The sequence below is a fragment of the Abramis brama genome, assembly GCF_963993115.1.
Source record: "Abramis brama genome assembly, chromosome: 8".
Classification (NCBI taxonomy): domain Eukaryota; kingdom Metazoa; phylum Chordata; class Actinopteri; order Cypriniformes; family Leuciscidae; genus Abramis; species Abramis brama.
In genome coordinates, this window is record NC_139970.1 from 28,570,767 (window position 1) to 28,588,034 (window position 17,268).

The 17,268-nt window shown below is 36.5% G+C and overlaps 1 protein-coding gene across 12 annotated transcripts in view; it reads right to left on the reverse strand.

Annotated features, from left to right (window-relative positions):
• stxbp5l (syntaxin binding protein 5L) overlaps positions 1-17,268 on the reverse strand; it is a 144,815-nt gene that overhangs the window by 55,542 nt on the left and 72,005 nt on the right. For all 12 annotated transcript variants that reach the window (XM_084123108.1, XM_084123116.1, XM_084123114.1 and 9 more), the window contains exons 6-7: positions 3,398-3,461; positions 1,866-1,949 (exon numbers count right to left, since the gene is read on the reverse strand). In XM_084123108.1, coding sequence (XP_083979234.1) covers positions 1,866-1,949; positions 3,398-3,461 — 148 coding nt within the window. The remainder of the gene's footprint in view (positions 1-1,865; positions 1,950-3,397; positions 3,462-17,268) is intronic.

A 17,268-nucleotide genomic window follows, 5' to 3' on the forward strand; every position in this document is an offset into this window, starting at 1 on the left:
GTGATCACAAATGATAAAAAAGGAGGTTTAAAAATAAACCTCTAAGAACTGCATAGTATGTGTGTGTGTATATATATATATAAGTGGAACAAGTTATATAATAATGTGAACAATTCTTCTTGAGCACCAAATGATTAGAATGATTTTTGAAGGATCATGTAGAAGACTGGAGTAATGATGCTGAAAATTCAGCTTTGCATCACAGGAATAAATTACATTTTAAAACATGTTAGGATAGAAAACAGTTATTTCAAGTTATAATAATGTTTTACAATATTTTTTGATCAAATCAGTGAACATCAGTGAACATAAGAGACTTCTGTCAAAATCAATAAAAAAAAAATCTTACTGAGGGAAAAAGACAGAGAAGTAACAATAGAAAACAGTCAGAGAAGTGAAAAGAGGGAGAACGAAATGTGTGCATCCTCAATTTGGCTCCATAAATTAGAGAACTGAAGACATGACTAATAGTTCCTGCTTGTGAAAGTCTCTCTCTCTCTCTCTGACCTTCATCCATCTAAGAGTCAATAATCCGATATCAGTAATTACTCCACCATCAAAGCAGCCTGATCTCCACTCATCTACTCGCTAATGTCACACAGTAAATAATAAGTGAAATGATATTGGCGTCAGATTTATTTGATGTTAGTTGGGAGTGTGTATGAAAGGGGTTTAAAGTGTATGAGGGTGATGTTTAGTATACTTTAAATGAATGAGAGGGAAAGAGATTTTTGTACCTTTCCAAATCTAATCCATTTCCTTTCAACATTAACTAACGTGTCCTTTTGTTTCTTTTGTCTCATTCCCAGTAACTCGCTTCTTTCCTCACTCCCTCATTCAAAATGCTTTCTATTTAAAGTACATTTTTCAACACACGTGTGCATACCAGGCGGGCATCTAAAGCAGCAATTAGCAGACCCCTAGACATTTCCATTTACCCACTCTGACAAACGCTTGCCGAGCGACGGTGCCTGAGACTCCCTCCGCACAGGCAGCGCTGACAGATGATCAGAGGGTGCCGTCACCGAACTGAAACCCGCAGTAAAGGGCTGGAAGGAGAAAAGGGCGAGTTTTTGGAAGGTTTTATGCGTGCCGCTGTGAGCCAAGGGGCGCTGTGATTGAAACATGTTTTGGAAGGATGAATGCGAGCAGCTGGCTGCAGGAGGCAGTTCCTGTTTCAGAAGGAAGATAAAGTTGTGTGCCAAGCAGTGATTATGCTAAACACATCCACATGGCACAAGGCGGGAAATTAAATCAGAAAAGTGACTTGTGCTCAGTGTTGTTGTAAATCAGCAACAATGTGGGGGAAAAAAAACAGAGCAGATGAGCCAAGTGCTTCGTACCAAAAGTAAATTTACTTGGACAATGGAGAGCGAGAGAGACGTCATTTTTTTATTTATATAGCCTCGTTTTTTTTGTTCTTTCTCCAATTTATTTTTGTTTGTCTTGTTTTTGGCTGAGGGCTGGATAATAACAAGATGATAAACCGGAGCTTGTAGGTCACAGATGCGCACACACAGAGACTGAGACACAAAAAATAATATGAATGTAAAAATCAAACAGAGTATGTGTGTACTGTATGAACATACATAAACACTGTATGTACTGTAAAAACTTTATGAAATTATATAGAAAAACATTATTTATATATGGAGTTATTTCTTGTAGAGACCGTGATGTATGTTTTTCAGGATTCTTTGATGAATAGAAAGTTATATAAAATTTTTTTTTTAAATTGTAATATTATCATATGAAACTTCTTTCATAATCTTTTCTTACCAACCCCAAACATTTGAACAGTAGTGCACATATTATAATCTATTATTATGGAAGATTTATGCAAAAAATAAGTGATAAACACTCACCTCATCATAGTATATCCTGAAGTCAGCTCTTTTGACCCTCAGGTCCCACATTACTATTGTACCGCTCTCAAAACCTATCAACAACTGAGGGACAGAGAGAGAGAGAGAGAGAGAGAGAGAGAGAGAGAGAGAGAGAGAGAGAGAGAGAGAGAGAAGGAGTCTTTAAATCCCAAATGGATGGCAATAAATAGTGGAAATAGTGTGTTACAAATGTCAAGAGCTTTTTGGCTGGCTTGATTTCGAACAGAACTGACACACTGGTGATTGGGCATATTTATTATTTAGCTGGACATGAAGGAGCAAGCGCAGATCAAAACAGACCCTTGCTTGATACTGGGATCCTCTCGCTGTCACAAACATTGGCAGAATGTGTGTTGGACAAAAATACTGATTTTCAGAATTGTCTCCCTCTTAGTACATGAGTATGAATTTGAATGAAAGGAAAATAAATTATCACATTTTAACAGTTCTTCCTTTAATCCACATTCAGATTCAACTTTTGCATCCTATCAATCAGACATTGGACTGTCTCGACCTCTAATATTGTCTGTGCTACAGCATATTTTCTGCTTTGTATCCTTTTCCAAAACCTTATTGGTCCACCAAACTCGTCCGTATCAATTCCCACAATGCATTTGATCTTCTGTGACTACAGCAGCATGTAACTACAGCAATCTTCTCCGATTCTTTTCTTGGAAGATGACCTTGCAGTACCCACTCCAAAATGCCATACCTCCTCCTGGAGATGGCAGATCAGGATGGAAATGCTTTAAAGGAATAGTTCACCCAGAAATGAACATTTCATCACTCACCTCTATGTCGTTCTATCCCTGTATTATGTTCATCTTGTCTTATGTTCTTCTAGGAAGCACAAGAGATGTGAGGCAGAATGTCCAAGCTGTTCTTTTCCATACCTTGAAAAGTGGATGGTGAATTATACTGTAAAGCACCAAAAGACCTATGGCTTCAGTAGACTTAAAATATAATGCATTAGTCTCTTGTCCTTTGATTTTTGTCCTTTTTGGAGCTTGGAAATATAAATCATTATCCATTATCCACTGCTCAGACTTTCTGTCTAACATCTCCTATTTTGTTCCATTGAAGAAAGAAAGTCATACAGAGTCGAAAAACATGAGGGTGAGTATTTGATGATAAAATTGTCGTTTTTGCATGAACGTTCCTTTAAACAATTGTGAATTTGAGTGCATGTGAGAGATGCTTAGCATGCATCCTCAATACAAGATGTTAACACCAGTAGTTGGGGTGAACATCAGGTTGCATAACAAGTGTATGTGTGCGTGTGTGTGTATCCTGATGAGTGTTAATGAATCAGAACTGTGCCAACGCATGCAAAGTACCTTTTATAAAGAACTCCAGCAGTCATGCTAAAGAACACTAATGTATTTTTTTCATAATGGGAAGGCTTTGTGCTCACTAGTTCTTAGTTGTTTAAAAAGTTTTGAGCTCTTGATTCAATAGAAAAATGAGAGAGAGAGAGAGAGAGAGAGGGGGGGGGGGGATGTATTCCTCACCTTTCCCTCATCTTTTGGACTGTCACTCAGATGAACAACTGGACCTGGATGTGTCTTCGTTGATCTGAGAGGAAGAGAGAAAAAGAAAAACTCCTTCAAAAGCTAACAGGACCATGGAAATGACACATTCTCTGTGCTTGTGGCTTGTAGATCATGTCTGTTAGCTCTGAGGTCATCTATATGCTAGCATAATCATAAAGGTTGTCAAAATAAACTTACTACTAAAAATAAACACACTTGAAATGTACTGTACAGTCTTTCTCTTTCCTGTTACAACAGGAAATACATTAAGACACAAACACATTACATCTGTCATATCATTGATGGGGTCTTTTAGGAATAATATTACCAAAGTCAATTAACTAATGACCATATCTCTGGTTTTGCAGTAATCTCTTGCTTTTAGCCAGAGCATAAAATTTGTGGGCAGTTTTTCAAACATTAATTTGAACAGAAATGCATAGAAGAATAAGAATGAGAATACGAATATGAATAATAAGGAGAATTCGATTTTTGTCAAACTACAGAGAACTGGTAAATGCCAGAAAGTTCTGAAAGTGTTTTCAGCAAAATTGGACATATCAAGGTCTTCTTTTCAGCAGCATTTCACAGGCTCAGAGCGACAGGTCAGAAAATGTGCTCTGACAGCCTCCAGTGAAATGACTTCCCTGGTATTGTGTGAGGATGTGTCAAGTACAAGAGAAAAATATTAAAGTGACGGTCAGAGTCAGATGGACACAAAGGAGCTTTATACACACACAGACGTCATGCCCATTCACATCGGTCCCCAAATGCAGAATGCAACTAAAAAGTGGCCCTGGTCTTTCTGGCACAGAGCACCCAACCACACCTGGTCTGCAATACTCCACAGCACAAGTTTTAGCACCACTTACTAGCAAGCTAAATAAATGCTTTGAAAATTATTTTTTGGAGCTTATCATTAACATGTTGGCATACTTCTTTGAGCTACAATTTGCCTAATCTTTCCTGGTGTATATGGCACATAAAATTTGAAGAATTTTTACATATTTTAAATGAATTGTAATGCTTCTTTCAAACCTTCTTTTAAGTACATACCCAAAATAAAATGCTTGTTCATGAACCCTAGTGTTTTCTTGTCCAAGTAAGGAGAATTTAAGTTGTAAATAGTTAAAGAATATTTAATTTTATTATTTAAAAAAAATCATAATTATTTGCTAATAAGCCTAAAAATTGTTTATTTAGTTGTAACACTTTCCTTTATTACATCTTATCTTTAACTTAAAACTTAAGCTGCACGATTACTGCAGAAAAAAAGTTGCTTTTCTAAGGTGCTCAACTATTTGCACCTTTCGCACGCCACTTGCTTTATAGGCATACTGAAAATTCTGTCATCATCACCCTCATGTCACGCCAACACGCCACAGAGTTATTATAAAAATGTCAGAGCCGCTCTTTTTCATGGAACAAAAATATGTGATGGTCAGTGGTTGTCAAGTTCGAGTTGCAAGTGTGCTTGGATTATTAAAAAAGTTATATTAGGTTGGGATTTGAACTTTGGAATGCTAGATGAAAAGTGTACCATGAGACAAACATGTCTCACATATATACTGAACTTGAGACATATATATATATATATATATATATCACTGATTCTTGGGAATTTGGATAAAACATGTCCCACGAAGAAAAGTGCTAATTCTGTTGGAAATTAATAACATTTTCATGAATAAAAAGAATCAAGGTTATAATCAGGGGGTCCTTTGCACATATGAAAGGTTATTTTATAGGTTTATTTTTAATTTGTATTAATTTAATGATTATATGCTGGCCCATTGCCTACAAAATCAGTTGTCCTCGGATAGGAGATAATCATTTCAACTTGATTAAAAAAACAAAACGTAATAATTAAATTGAAAAATATCTTTACCACATGAAAGAGTACATAGTAAATATTGTTCAAACCTCACTGTTTGTAGTTTTTAATATATATTACAATTATTTTGTGGTTGCTCAAAATGTGTCCCACATATTCGTCACCACCGTCAGATATTTATAAAAAGCAATAAAATCAGGCAACTACAAGGTCAACTTAATTCCTGGGGACCCCATTTTCAAACCTTCAACTGTTCTGCATGCTTCAAGATCACTCAAGCTCCTGTAAGTTTGCTAATTTCTCTTAGACTTGTTCATATTTTTGGACACTGCTACTGTCACAACCATAACATGTCAACACCGTCTCTTTTGTATAAAAAACATTAGATTAGATTATGACATAAATGTATACTTTTTAAGAAGAGGTCTGAAGTAGATAGCAACAGAGGGAAAAAAAGATGGCTAATGTGAACAACTCATGCATATCATGTGAAAGAGTATATTTTGTCACCACCGTCATACGTCACCACCATCAGGTTTTCTGTCTGACGGTGGTGACGTACAATCTGACGGTGGTGACAAAAACCTCCAAATGGTCCTCAACGAAGGCTAGAATATAATTGTTGATCACAATAAATACCAATATGGCCTGTAATGTTTCATTAACCTGTTTTATATTTGTATTTATGTAATTCTCCCTATATTTCTTCCATACAGGCCTACACCGCATGCTACTATTAAGCAATATAGCACGAGTGAGAGTGAGGATGTTCGTGGATATCCATGAACATCCTCACGAACACGAGTTTCTCTAAAACGCCTTGGGAGATTGCTTATGGTAGAGAAATGAACATTAAATTCACGGGAAACAGCTCTGCTGGACATTCCTGCAGTCAGCATGCCAATTGCAGGCTCCCTCAAAACTTGCGACATTTGTTGGAATGTGCTGTGTGATGAAACTGCATTTTAGAATGGCCTTTTATTGTGGCCAGCCTAAGGCACACCTGTGCAATAATAATGCTGTCTAATCAGCATCATGATATGCCACACCTGTGAGGTAGATGGATTATCTCGGCAAAGGAGAAGTGCTCACTAACACAGATTTAGACAGATTTGTGAACAATATTTGAGAGAAATAGGCTTTTTGTGTACATAGAAAAAGTCTGAGATCTTTGAGTTCAGCTCATGAAAAATGGGGGCAAAAACAAAAGTGTTGCGTTTATAATTTTGTTCAGTGTAATTAGACCGGACCTAACTGCGGTATAACCATTGGTAACCTTCCCTCTCTCTCAATTCACTATTATGCCATGTTCATTTGGCTTACGTCATTTGGGATGCACATAGTGCACCTACTACCTACCTATATAGCACATACAATATCCCTTGTAGGCTATGCATCTCCCATGACTAAAGCCAAATGAAAATGGCATGACAACATTTAACCAAATCTAACATTCACTGTAATTTCCCCCCCAGGGTCAACTTTGACTTTAAGTATTTTAGGAAGTTATTGCTAGGTAGCAGCTATCTGTGGAGGAGAAGAAACAGGGAATATTAAAAGAAGCGGAGAGAGATAATACACAGTGAGGCAGAGTTAAAGCAGAACTCGGCAACTCTAGTAATTTCTTCGCTGATCTTCACTTTTGTTGTCGCGTGTTTTCTCAAAGAGCTCCCCCTACAGCTGTGGGCCGTATATTTCACAACACAGTCGTAAAAAAAACTCACTTGAGGCACCCTCCTCCCCCTTTCTACCACTGCTCATGTGCATATGTTATTATCGTAGCCGGCCGAGGTGGGTAATACATCATACACAGTATCATATGGCATGTGTTTATGTCGAATTGCTGTAAAGCAGTTCGTGTTTCTCGCTTCTCGTTCTCGCTTCTCACAAGACTTCCAATTTCTATCTTGCCGGGACGGTAGTCCCCAAGTTGCGAGGTTGGTTTTCCGCATGGGAACGCTGGGGGGAGCGGGGAAAGTCACCAATATCACCAGAACAGGTTGTTTAACCATCCAAATTATTTCTAGACAGTTTTATTAAGTTAAAAAAGTTGCCAAGTTCTCCTTTAAAGGCGGAATACCTCAGAACGGAAAGGCAAAGATGGAAGAAGAGGGTGGAGGAAGGGAAGCTAAAAAAATAGCAATGACTTGAATGAAAGGGAAAAGAGAAGTCAGAGAAAGGCTTGGAAACATAGACAAAAAGTATCAAGAGAACGTAAGAGAAAGGGCTCAGATCACCTAGAAACTCCCCCAAACAGTCCGGTGGATCAGGCCATACACGATCCAGCTCGGAGTAGGCAGGCTAAATGTTTATCACAGTGCTCAGGATTGTTATTTTTTGGACCAAATAGTTAAATAAAGTTGTTAAGCAAGAAGCCATTGACTTGAGTTGTATAAATTTTGGAATTGTATGTTGTAATGAGGCCACTGTCACCACCGTCAGATTAGTGTCACCACCCTCAGTTCTAAAGTCACCACCATCAGAGGGAGTTTTATTTGTTTTAAATGAATATGCTTACAATATGTTTCTTCAGTGCTGTTGAGTTATTAAAGTAAGGGTATCTTTTAATACAAAAAATATGTTTGTTAAATAAAAAAACATCACTTTTTCTATTTAGGCTTAAAGTAAACGTTGTATGATGTTAGATCTTTTAAAAGAGTACACGTGAAACAGTATAAAACATGAAAAAAAGTGAATATTTAACACTTAACAGCAAATATGTGTACTAAGAATGCCAGATAATGATTTAAAAACTCTAAATACATATTAGACCAAATAAATAAAAAATTATTTGCTTTTTATTGTGTCTGACGGTGTTGACAAAAACAAAGTAATAACTGGAAAAACGCCTATTTTATGAAAAAAATACAAAATGAGGAGGTTGCACCGATATATTGCTGAACAGCCAAGACCTTGGTCAATAATAATATATCTTCAGATTTTGTAATTTTACTAACTTTTTATTTTCAAAATTAAAACCTGTTTTAGCCAAATTCCCAAGAATCAATAATATATATATATATATACTGTGTGTGTGTGTGTGTGTGTGTGTGTGTGTGTGTGTGTGTGTGTGTGTGTGTGTGTGTATGTGTGTGTGTGTGTGTGTGTGTGTGTGTGTGTGTGTGTGTGTGTGTGTGTGTGTGTGTGTGTGTCTTTTCTCGCCTAGGGCACCAAGGCACACACAAGACAATAGATACACATCTCTGTCTGCCTCTGCTGCTGTAAATGTTATTGGACTAGTCATTACAGAGATGCTTGGCCAACAAAAACCAGAGTATCCCATAATGCTTCCAGCCATAAGTTTGTTGGCATAGCAGCAAAGAAACTCATTTAGTCAACTAATCATTCACTGTGGAAAAAAAAGAAGAAGAGTATATAAAAACCCTGTGTATTTCTGTACACTCACCAGTCTGTAAATAAATAAGCATGTTTTAAAAATGTATCTGCTTAAATGTTTCATCTGACTGTGTTAGTTTAAACATCAATATTAAGCACATACATGAACAATAAGCTAAAGACCAATACAACTATTTGACCTTCTCTTTCTCAGCTTGTAGCACTGTGTCATGTTAGTGGGCTTGCCCATGGAAACATTCATCACGTGCAGAATGCTGAGGATACTTTTGTCAACTCATCATTCTTGTATTAATGCTGCTAGTCTGCAAGAGTTGCCGAGAGCAAAATAAGGTAACAAGAGGACAAGTGGACGAGCTATTACATGACCTAAATTTTATGCCCAGTCCACTCTTGCAACATACACTCAGACCAAGATGGTTTATATAACTTTGCTATCGGATAGGATTCCCATTCATCTCAATGGCAGTTCCAAGCTCGTCACTAGAAATTATTTGTAGATGTTACGTCAAAGGCAGGAGACAGAAAAATGTCCAAGTCCAACATAAACCCAGCTTCCAAAAAGAAAATCTAATTTTCAAATCACGGATTTCAAAGGAAAAAGAGGCTTGTTTGCTCCCTTGATGTGGCATTAACTAGCAGGTGCTAAATGGACCATACAGAACTGAGCAATCATACTATAACCCTGTGGCTCATACATCCATAGGTTAAATGCACTAAAAAACGACCATGCTTGTCAACTTTTTCTAAGAAAAAAATTCAACTGTTTGCGCTCAAAGCAAAACAACGTCTGGCAAGATCTTTTGAAGTGCTACTTTCATGTCGAAAGCAAAAATGCTGCTGCGATTCTTCATTAATTATCTGACTTTGCAGCTCTTTTCAGAATAAAGATGAATGAAAATATTTTTTCAATTAAAGACCATGATTCCTAAGATTAAAATCAAGCAGTGAAGAGGAAGCATTCAGAAAATCATTTCATGGTCTTAGTGCAGGTGATTCTGTATACACAGCGCATCTAATCTACAAGACCGTTTTTCTGTGTCGTTATATCACATCGCCTCACAGCCACAGCACAAAAACACATACCTCCTCCAAAACCTCATCCACTCCAGTAGTCCTTTATCTTCAGCCTGCAGTCCCTTTGTCTACTGCATGTTTCTCACAAAGGCTGCTTCGATCCGCACCACTTCTCATAATCGACTGACCTTCTACTCCACCGGACCACGACCTGTCCATCATACTAACTCCATTTCTGCAACAACTCTTTTCTTGACTCTGGGATTAAGCAGTGCTATTATTTATTTTTCTTGTGAAGCCTCCTCTTCCTCATTCTTCATTTTATACCAGTAAGGTAAATACCAGTAAGGTAAATACAATAAAGATATATATATATATATATATATATATATATATATATATATATATATATATATATATATATATATAAATATATGTAAAAAATGTATTAATGTATATATAATTTATCTTACATAAAATAAAATGATTATATACTGTATGTATATTATAATATATATAAGAAATAATATAATACATTACAATTTCTCTACTTTAAACAATTAAGGTTTACGAATTAATCTTGATTAGGGCGAGAACAATGAACATATAATTTATGCTAAAAACAATAAAAGCAAAAAGAATATAACAGAGAAAAACAAAAAGCTTTTGTAAATTAAAATTTTGTAATTTTTTGTTATTTATTTAAATTTGTTATTTAAATTTTTGTTAACACAAAATTATGTGCAGAGAATACATACAAATACATAAAATGTCCAAACGAACCGATTCACTTGTGAAGTGAATCTGACTTCGGTGGTGTAGCCATTGCATTTACCAGTAGGGGCTAACTGGGCCAGGCTAACAGGTGAAATCTTGAACCATTAGGAAGTTGTGACCAAATTCAAGTAGTTTTGAGTCAGCCAGTGAGACATCGCCTAGAGAGAGGGGAGGGCGACCTTTGGAGAGTGTTTCGATTGCTTTCAGTGTCAAGAAATGATGAAATAGAGTGATTATATTACAGAAAGACAAAGGTAGAAAGGATAAAGGACAGATATGTCATCCCTAAACGAGTCTCTGTCTTGCTGGGCTTCAAATCTAATTTCAGTTTGATGGAATGTCCAGCACAGTCTTGAGTCTCTTTTCAGCTGTATTTACTTTGTCTCTGCTCTTTCCATGATGCCTGTTATTGTGATCTAACACACTGATATTCATCATGAGTGTGCCATAATGTACTCCTCTTCCTCTGTTCATCTCTATCTAGAAGAACACACAGCAGGCCATTTAACTTCCCTCTCTAATCGACTATAAGTAACTTTTCAACTACCAACCAACTAACATTAGCAGACTGTCTGCTTAATATCTGCTAAAACTTTATTTTGATGGTTCCCAAACAGGCATTTTACTGACTATAATGAACTCAGCAAGTAGGGCACAACCTAACGTGGGCTAGTTGTAACACACTTATTTGAAATACTTCCACACATGCTAGCATGACGCAACTTAGTGTATTTACTAGTTGCCATATCAACACTACATAGAGAAAACATTGCGGCAAAATTCAGATATCTTTGGGAGATATGACTGAACATTTATTTAACCATAGTAAAAAGTAAATTTATTACTTATGTTTATTTTTCATCTCTGTTTTTTGAGTTTATGTAAAATTAGACAAATCTGATATTATTTTAATCTCCAATCCGTTACAGTTGAGATAGTTCTTTAATGCTGATCTCACCAGCAGAAATCCCAGCTGCGCAGATTGGGAACATTGTAACATTGCGTTACAATGTGCCCCTATAAGAACTATGCTATTCTATTCTATACTTTAATTAATTCTATTGAGAAACCATGAGAAAAATGTGAATTAAGTTATTTAATTTTATGTTTTGAACTATGCTGCATAGCTGACTCAAAAACTCTAAAAATATTTTATATGTATATTTTTTGATTAGATCAGATAACATTTTAAGCTGTCATATGGTCCTGTTACAACGTGACCCACCCATGGGGCATGTTTTCACATTTCACTTCCATTCTTTCGGGGTATATCAAGAAAAAAGTATACACTGTATTAATGAAACAAAACCACATAATTGTACTAGACGTGTGAAATTAATGTGGGAAAAAAATTATACTCTGAACCCTAAGTAGGTTTGCACAAATTGAGAAAGTCAAAAAGTGTTCGGTTGTGCAACTTATGTCAACTTATTCAACCCTATATTCTAACAGTCTACTAATACTCTAATGAGAGTTAGTTGAAATGTAGTTGAAAAGTGCTACTGAAATTGTTGTTTAACTAATTTTGGTATGGTTTTAACTTGAAAACTCCTTAACCTAATTCATATTCATAAGCTTATGTTCATGAGCATTTTCCATTCTCTTACAATCAAGCACATCCTCACCTCGGAACCAAGCTTCTCTCTACCTGTCTAGGTCTCAAAGCAAGCAGACAGTCGCCATGTAAGACTGTCTGGCTGTGTGTGTGTGTGTGTGTGTGTGTGTGTGTGTGTGTGTGTGTGTGTGTGTGTGTGTGTGTGTGTGTGTGTGTGTGTGTGTGTGTGTGTGTGTGTGTGTGTGTGTGTGTGTGTGTAAAGTGGGCCATAGAGTCTAACAGTAAAAGAGCACAAGATATGTGTGTGTGAGTGAGTGTGTGTATGTTTACAAAGGACAGAAGAGTAAATTGAGAACAGGACCCATACAGAAAAAAAATATATTGAAATATATTTTAAAGCGTCAAAAATATATGTGGCATATATTCCAAGTACATTGAAATATATTTGCATTGTTGTTCACTTATATTTATCATTTTGAAATATATTCTGAAATATAACAAAAATATATGAAGTTAAGTGTGAAATATATTTACATTTATAACATGTAATGTAAATTATATGACAAAATATATGGTCATAAAATGTTTAGCTTGCTAAAGAAGGGTCGAAAATTTATTTTGATCATAGTAATTCCTCTACCTTTTCCCCTATACACAACAGTAGGCTACCATATTTCACTACTGTATTATGACAAATACTGTACTTACATTTAAATGACTGCAATGTAAAATGACAGATAGTTGCTTTCCTAGGACTATTAGGCCATATTAGGTGGCACGTACCTAACACTAAGTGCAATTATTAGATTTATTGTTGTGTTTTATTGACATCTTTCCTGAAGTCATTTGAATATTGAAAATATGCACAATATTTATGATGCAAGTATAACAATATATTAATATATACTATATAATATATACTATATATATATATACTATATAGTATATTGCAATATACTATATATATTTGCAATATATATAGTATATTGCAAAAGTTAAAACATATATGAACATATATGTTGTTAGTAAATATATTGACATATAAATATATTCACATATTTAACTAAAATATATTTTCAAAAAAAAAATATATATATTTACTGGGCCAATTTCGAATATTTGCATATATTCTGAAAATATATTTCAAATATATTTCTTTTGTGTATGGGGAGGTCCCTGCTTATCAGCTGAAAAACAAGCCTCTTCTCCCTCACAGTTATCTTCCCTCACTATCTGTGTGATCACATAATACGCAGATATGCACATGCAGCAACTCATGGCGAAGATCAGAATCACGGTCTAGAGCACGGTTGTCTTTTGCATCATATTTGGTCATTGTAAGACTGGAGAAACTGGAAGGACTGGAAGAGAGGGCTTTTTAAGGAAATTAACATTTGAACTCTCTTGCTATATTACCATCCCCATTCGAGACACGATCACACTTGAGTTGATCACCTTCCAATTTACACATCATTCCCTTCACCCATCCCTACCTGAATTCATCCAAAAATCTATATGGTTTAATATGAACAATTATCATACAGTATTATACATGTTTGGTATCATTTGAAACGTCTCAGTGCGACTGGTACAAAGGTCCCATTCCCACAGAAGTAAACCAAAAAGGTAATAAGGTGTGGAGAGTTTAAAGATATCTTGTTAATTGCTGTGGGTGTGCCCCCATGCATTTGCATTTGATGTTTTGTATTTGTTATCTTTGAACTGATTATGAAATTGGCATGATACATTTACCTGACATGATAAATTGTTACATTTGATTTTATTCCGACTGACTCCGAAATTGTTTTCCCAAGTAGATTAAACGGATTCGTATGTTACCGCAAGTTTTGCGTCAGATTAGTGACGACTAATATTTGGCACTAATTCAAGTGTACATGTTTTGCAAAGACAAGAAGTGAATTTCTGTTTAGGGCAGCAAAAATGCTGCTTGACCAACCTAAATATGAGTGTGTCTTACCTCTGTTTTAATTTAATGTTACTTTAGATAAGTGTACGTGGGGAAACCACGACATGGCCAATCCAAAGCTATTATAAGACAAGTAAAGTTGGTTGACTTATATCTGTAGTAGTAGCCATACCTCTACTGAAGTAAACGTTACTTTAATTTCAAGTGTATGCAATCACGGGGGCTATACCAAAGTATCTTTGATTGTGTAAGCGTGAATGTGACCTCAGGTATATACAGTAGCAATTACCTCTGTTTGGTGACCGAAGCTGACGAGCTTGTGATCGTGAGACCCACTTTAAACAAGGCGTGAGGACCTCTGAGCGACATAGCTTCCTAATATGAATGGGTAAAATATAAGTAAAGAGTTGAATAGAATAATCAAATGTATTGCTAAACTATTATATAATTGACCAATAACCAATTGGCAATCTAACCTAAATTCGAGGTCATGATAAAATGGAGTCAGATAAAAGCTTAAATGGAATTAAATTACTTTGCCACGCGGAAAGACAGTAACACGCAGAGACCTTCACCCGTTCTATCGGATGCCGCCTTTGGACCGATCTAGACGGGCTTACATCAAAATCCAAAAGCTCTCATTTATTGTTAACTCATCGTTTGAAAGCAAACGTGAGGAGCATGCTAACATTAGCTCACTAGCTGTGAGCGTGTTCGCTCTGTTTGAGTCCAACTTCAAAGGCTATGATAAGAGTCACTGAAGTGCTTTCAGTGCTTGCAATGGTTGCCGTGGCAATGGTGGCAGCAATCTCATTCAGGATAATAGCTTTTAATATTATGTTGAAGATCCGGAAATTGGCTGGTTGCAATTTGATGATTTGAAAAGCTTGAAAAGTCTGTCTGTCTGTCTGTCTGTCTGTCTGTCTGTCTGTCTATCTATCTATCTATCTATCTATCAATCTATCTATCTATCTGTCTGTCTGTCTGTCTATCTGTCTGCCTGTCTATCTATCTATCTATCCATCTATCTGTCTGTCTGTCTATCATCGATCTATCTATCTATCTATCTGTCTGTCTATATCTATTTGTAGGAAGATTAAATACATTAGTTAAATCATACTTCAAGAATCAAAATTCTTCTGTTATTATAGCTTCATGAGGGTTGACAAACCTAGTTAGCATCAAAATGCAGGGAAATTCTGGGAAATTAAAACCATTAAAAGCTTTAATAGGCTTGAGAGGCACTGACGCATCTCTGAAATATCCTGAGAACCATTAGAAGCGAAGTTATGTAAAAACCTCAGTCTTGTATAAAAAGATTTGAATATCATAACAGACAATCCACATTTTAGAACGTGCAGCATGACCTAGAACATGAAATTCTTCCATGGCATTTCCAAAGATGTTGAAAGTCTCAAACAGATTACTTGGAAATGTAGGCGTGACGTTAGCTTACTGCTGCGAGGCAGATCCGTGGAGTACTGATTATGTTTAGGATCAGGGTTCCCAGCATGCTCAGCAAGCCCTTCAGATATCTTCAGAACAGACACAGAGGTTTAAGATAAACTGTGCAGAATCAAGACAAGCGCACACCACATGCAGCGATGTTCCTTATGGTTTGAGGAGCTGCACATTTGAAGGGTGTCACACAAAAACAGATGAAAAACAGATCTGATGGAGCGAGCACTGCAGGCTGAAGGCAACTGATTTCAGTGTAGCATAGCGTGGAATTGTTGGAGGTTGTGAGGTTACAGGATCTAAGATAATCTCTCACACCCTATTGAATCCCTCTCCAGTTTTCATCTCCCTCACTTATTCATGTTTCAGACAAGAGGAAGAAAAACAAATCTTGTGCTTCTCTTCCATCCTTGTACTTGATTTCCTTCAGAGGACGCTTGCTGTCGGCGCACAGGGGTCGTGTATATATTTATTCATATTTATTTATTGAAATGAGCTGCACTTTGCCTCTTTAAAGGGGAATTCTCTCAATACCAGGAGTGTGTGTATGCATTCATCTTCACCTATTCTCAAACACCACTGGAAAAAAAGGCTGCTTTCTTGTTTAAAAACCGACAAGTTTATAGAACAAGCAAACACTGTCATGAAAGCCATGGCAGAGAGCACCGTGTACAAACAGCTGGGCAATCGACATGCATTCCACAAAACAATGATGTGTGTCATGACATGAGAAATACTGTGATTCTTATGTACAGAGATAAAGTAAATTTTAAGTTTTTCACTTAGCAGAGTACCAAAATGTACCATAGTAATACCATGTTTTTTGGTCATGTACCATGGTAACATCACAGTATTCATTGAAGGGTGCAGAAGAGCGGCAGCAATTTCCCAGCTCAAAAGTATTCTGCAATCAGTCCACTTCAACTCAAATCTGTACAACTTCAACTCAACTCTGTATTTTCAATTTCCTACTCCTCAAGGTTGCAGTGTATTAGTATAATGTTATTATTTCGTAAGTAGTTCTAAATTCTACATAGACTACACATGAGAGGAGAGGGAAATGTTAATAGAATTATATCAAAATTGATCAGACAAGGTGATTTAAAAGGGTCATTACATAGTTTTTGTTTTTGTTTTATTATGTTCCCTTAGGTGCAATTATAGTATTACTATAGTTTGGACACATTTTTTTTTTAAATTTGAGTGATTAATGACCTTTTCCCAACCTGTTTCTCATCCTCTGATTCAAACTGTTTTGAATCTGTTTTGGGGGTGTTTCCCCTTTAAGAGTTCAGTGTTAACGCCCACTGTTATGATTGGCTAACGTCACTGGCTAGTTTTAAGATGAAATACATTACTTACAGTTTGCGGCGTCGTTGTTGGGCCCAGAATAGTCGGCACGGCCTGATCTTTAAGCAAAAGTTTTCTGACAAAGCCCGCATCACTGCGATTTGTTCTCAAAATAGTCATCCTTGAAATGTAGAGAACACACGCTTAAATTAACCCTGCCGTGACTGGGACTTCCGCAAAAAATAAACTGCATCCATTTTTCCCTGACGTCTGGATCGTTCGGCAGTGTATTCAAACATTTTGTTTGTCCACAGCCAGGAACAGCACATCTGCGTGGCATCGCGATCTTCTTGTAAACAGACCCACTCGCTGCATGTTGACTGAACACCTGTGGGCGTGACAACGATGCGATGATGCGAAATGAGGTGTAGTTGTCTTGCGCTGGAGGTGGTCATATGCAAACGACTGGTACGTCACTTCGTACCGTGACGTCACTTCTTACCATGGATCCCCAACGAGCTGTAATTAGAGCTTGATTAAATAAATGCTTCATTTATAATGGGGAGGACGTCTTAAGCTATGAAACTTGCAGGAGGTTTTAATGGTACAAAGACCTCTTATATACCAAAAGATCAAAG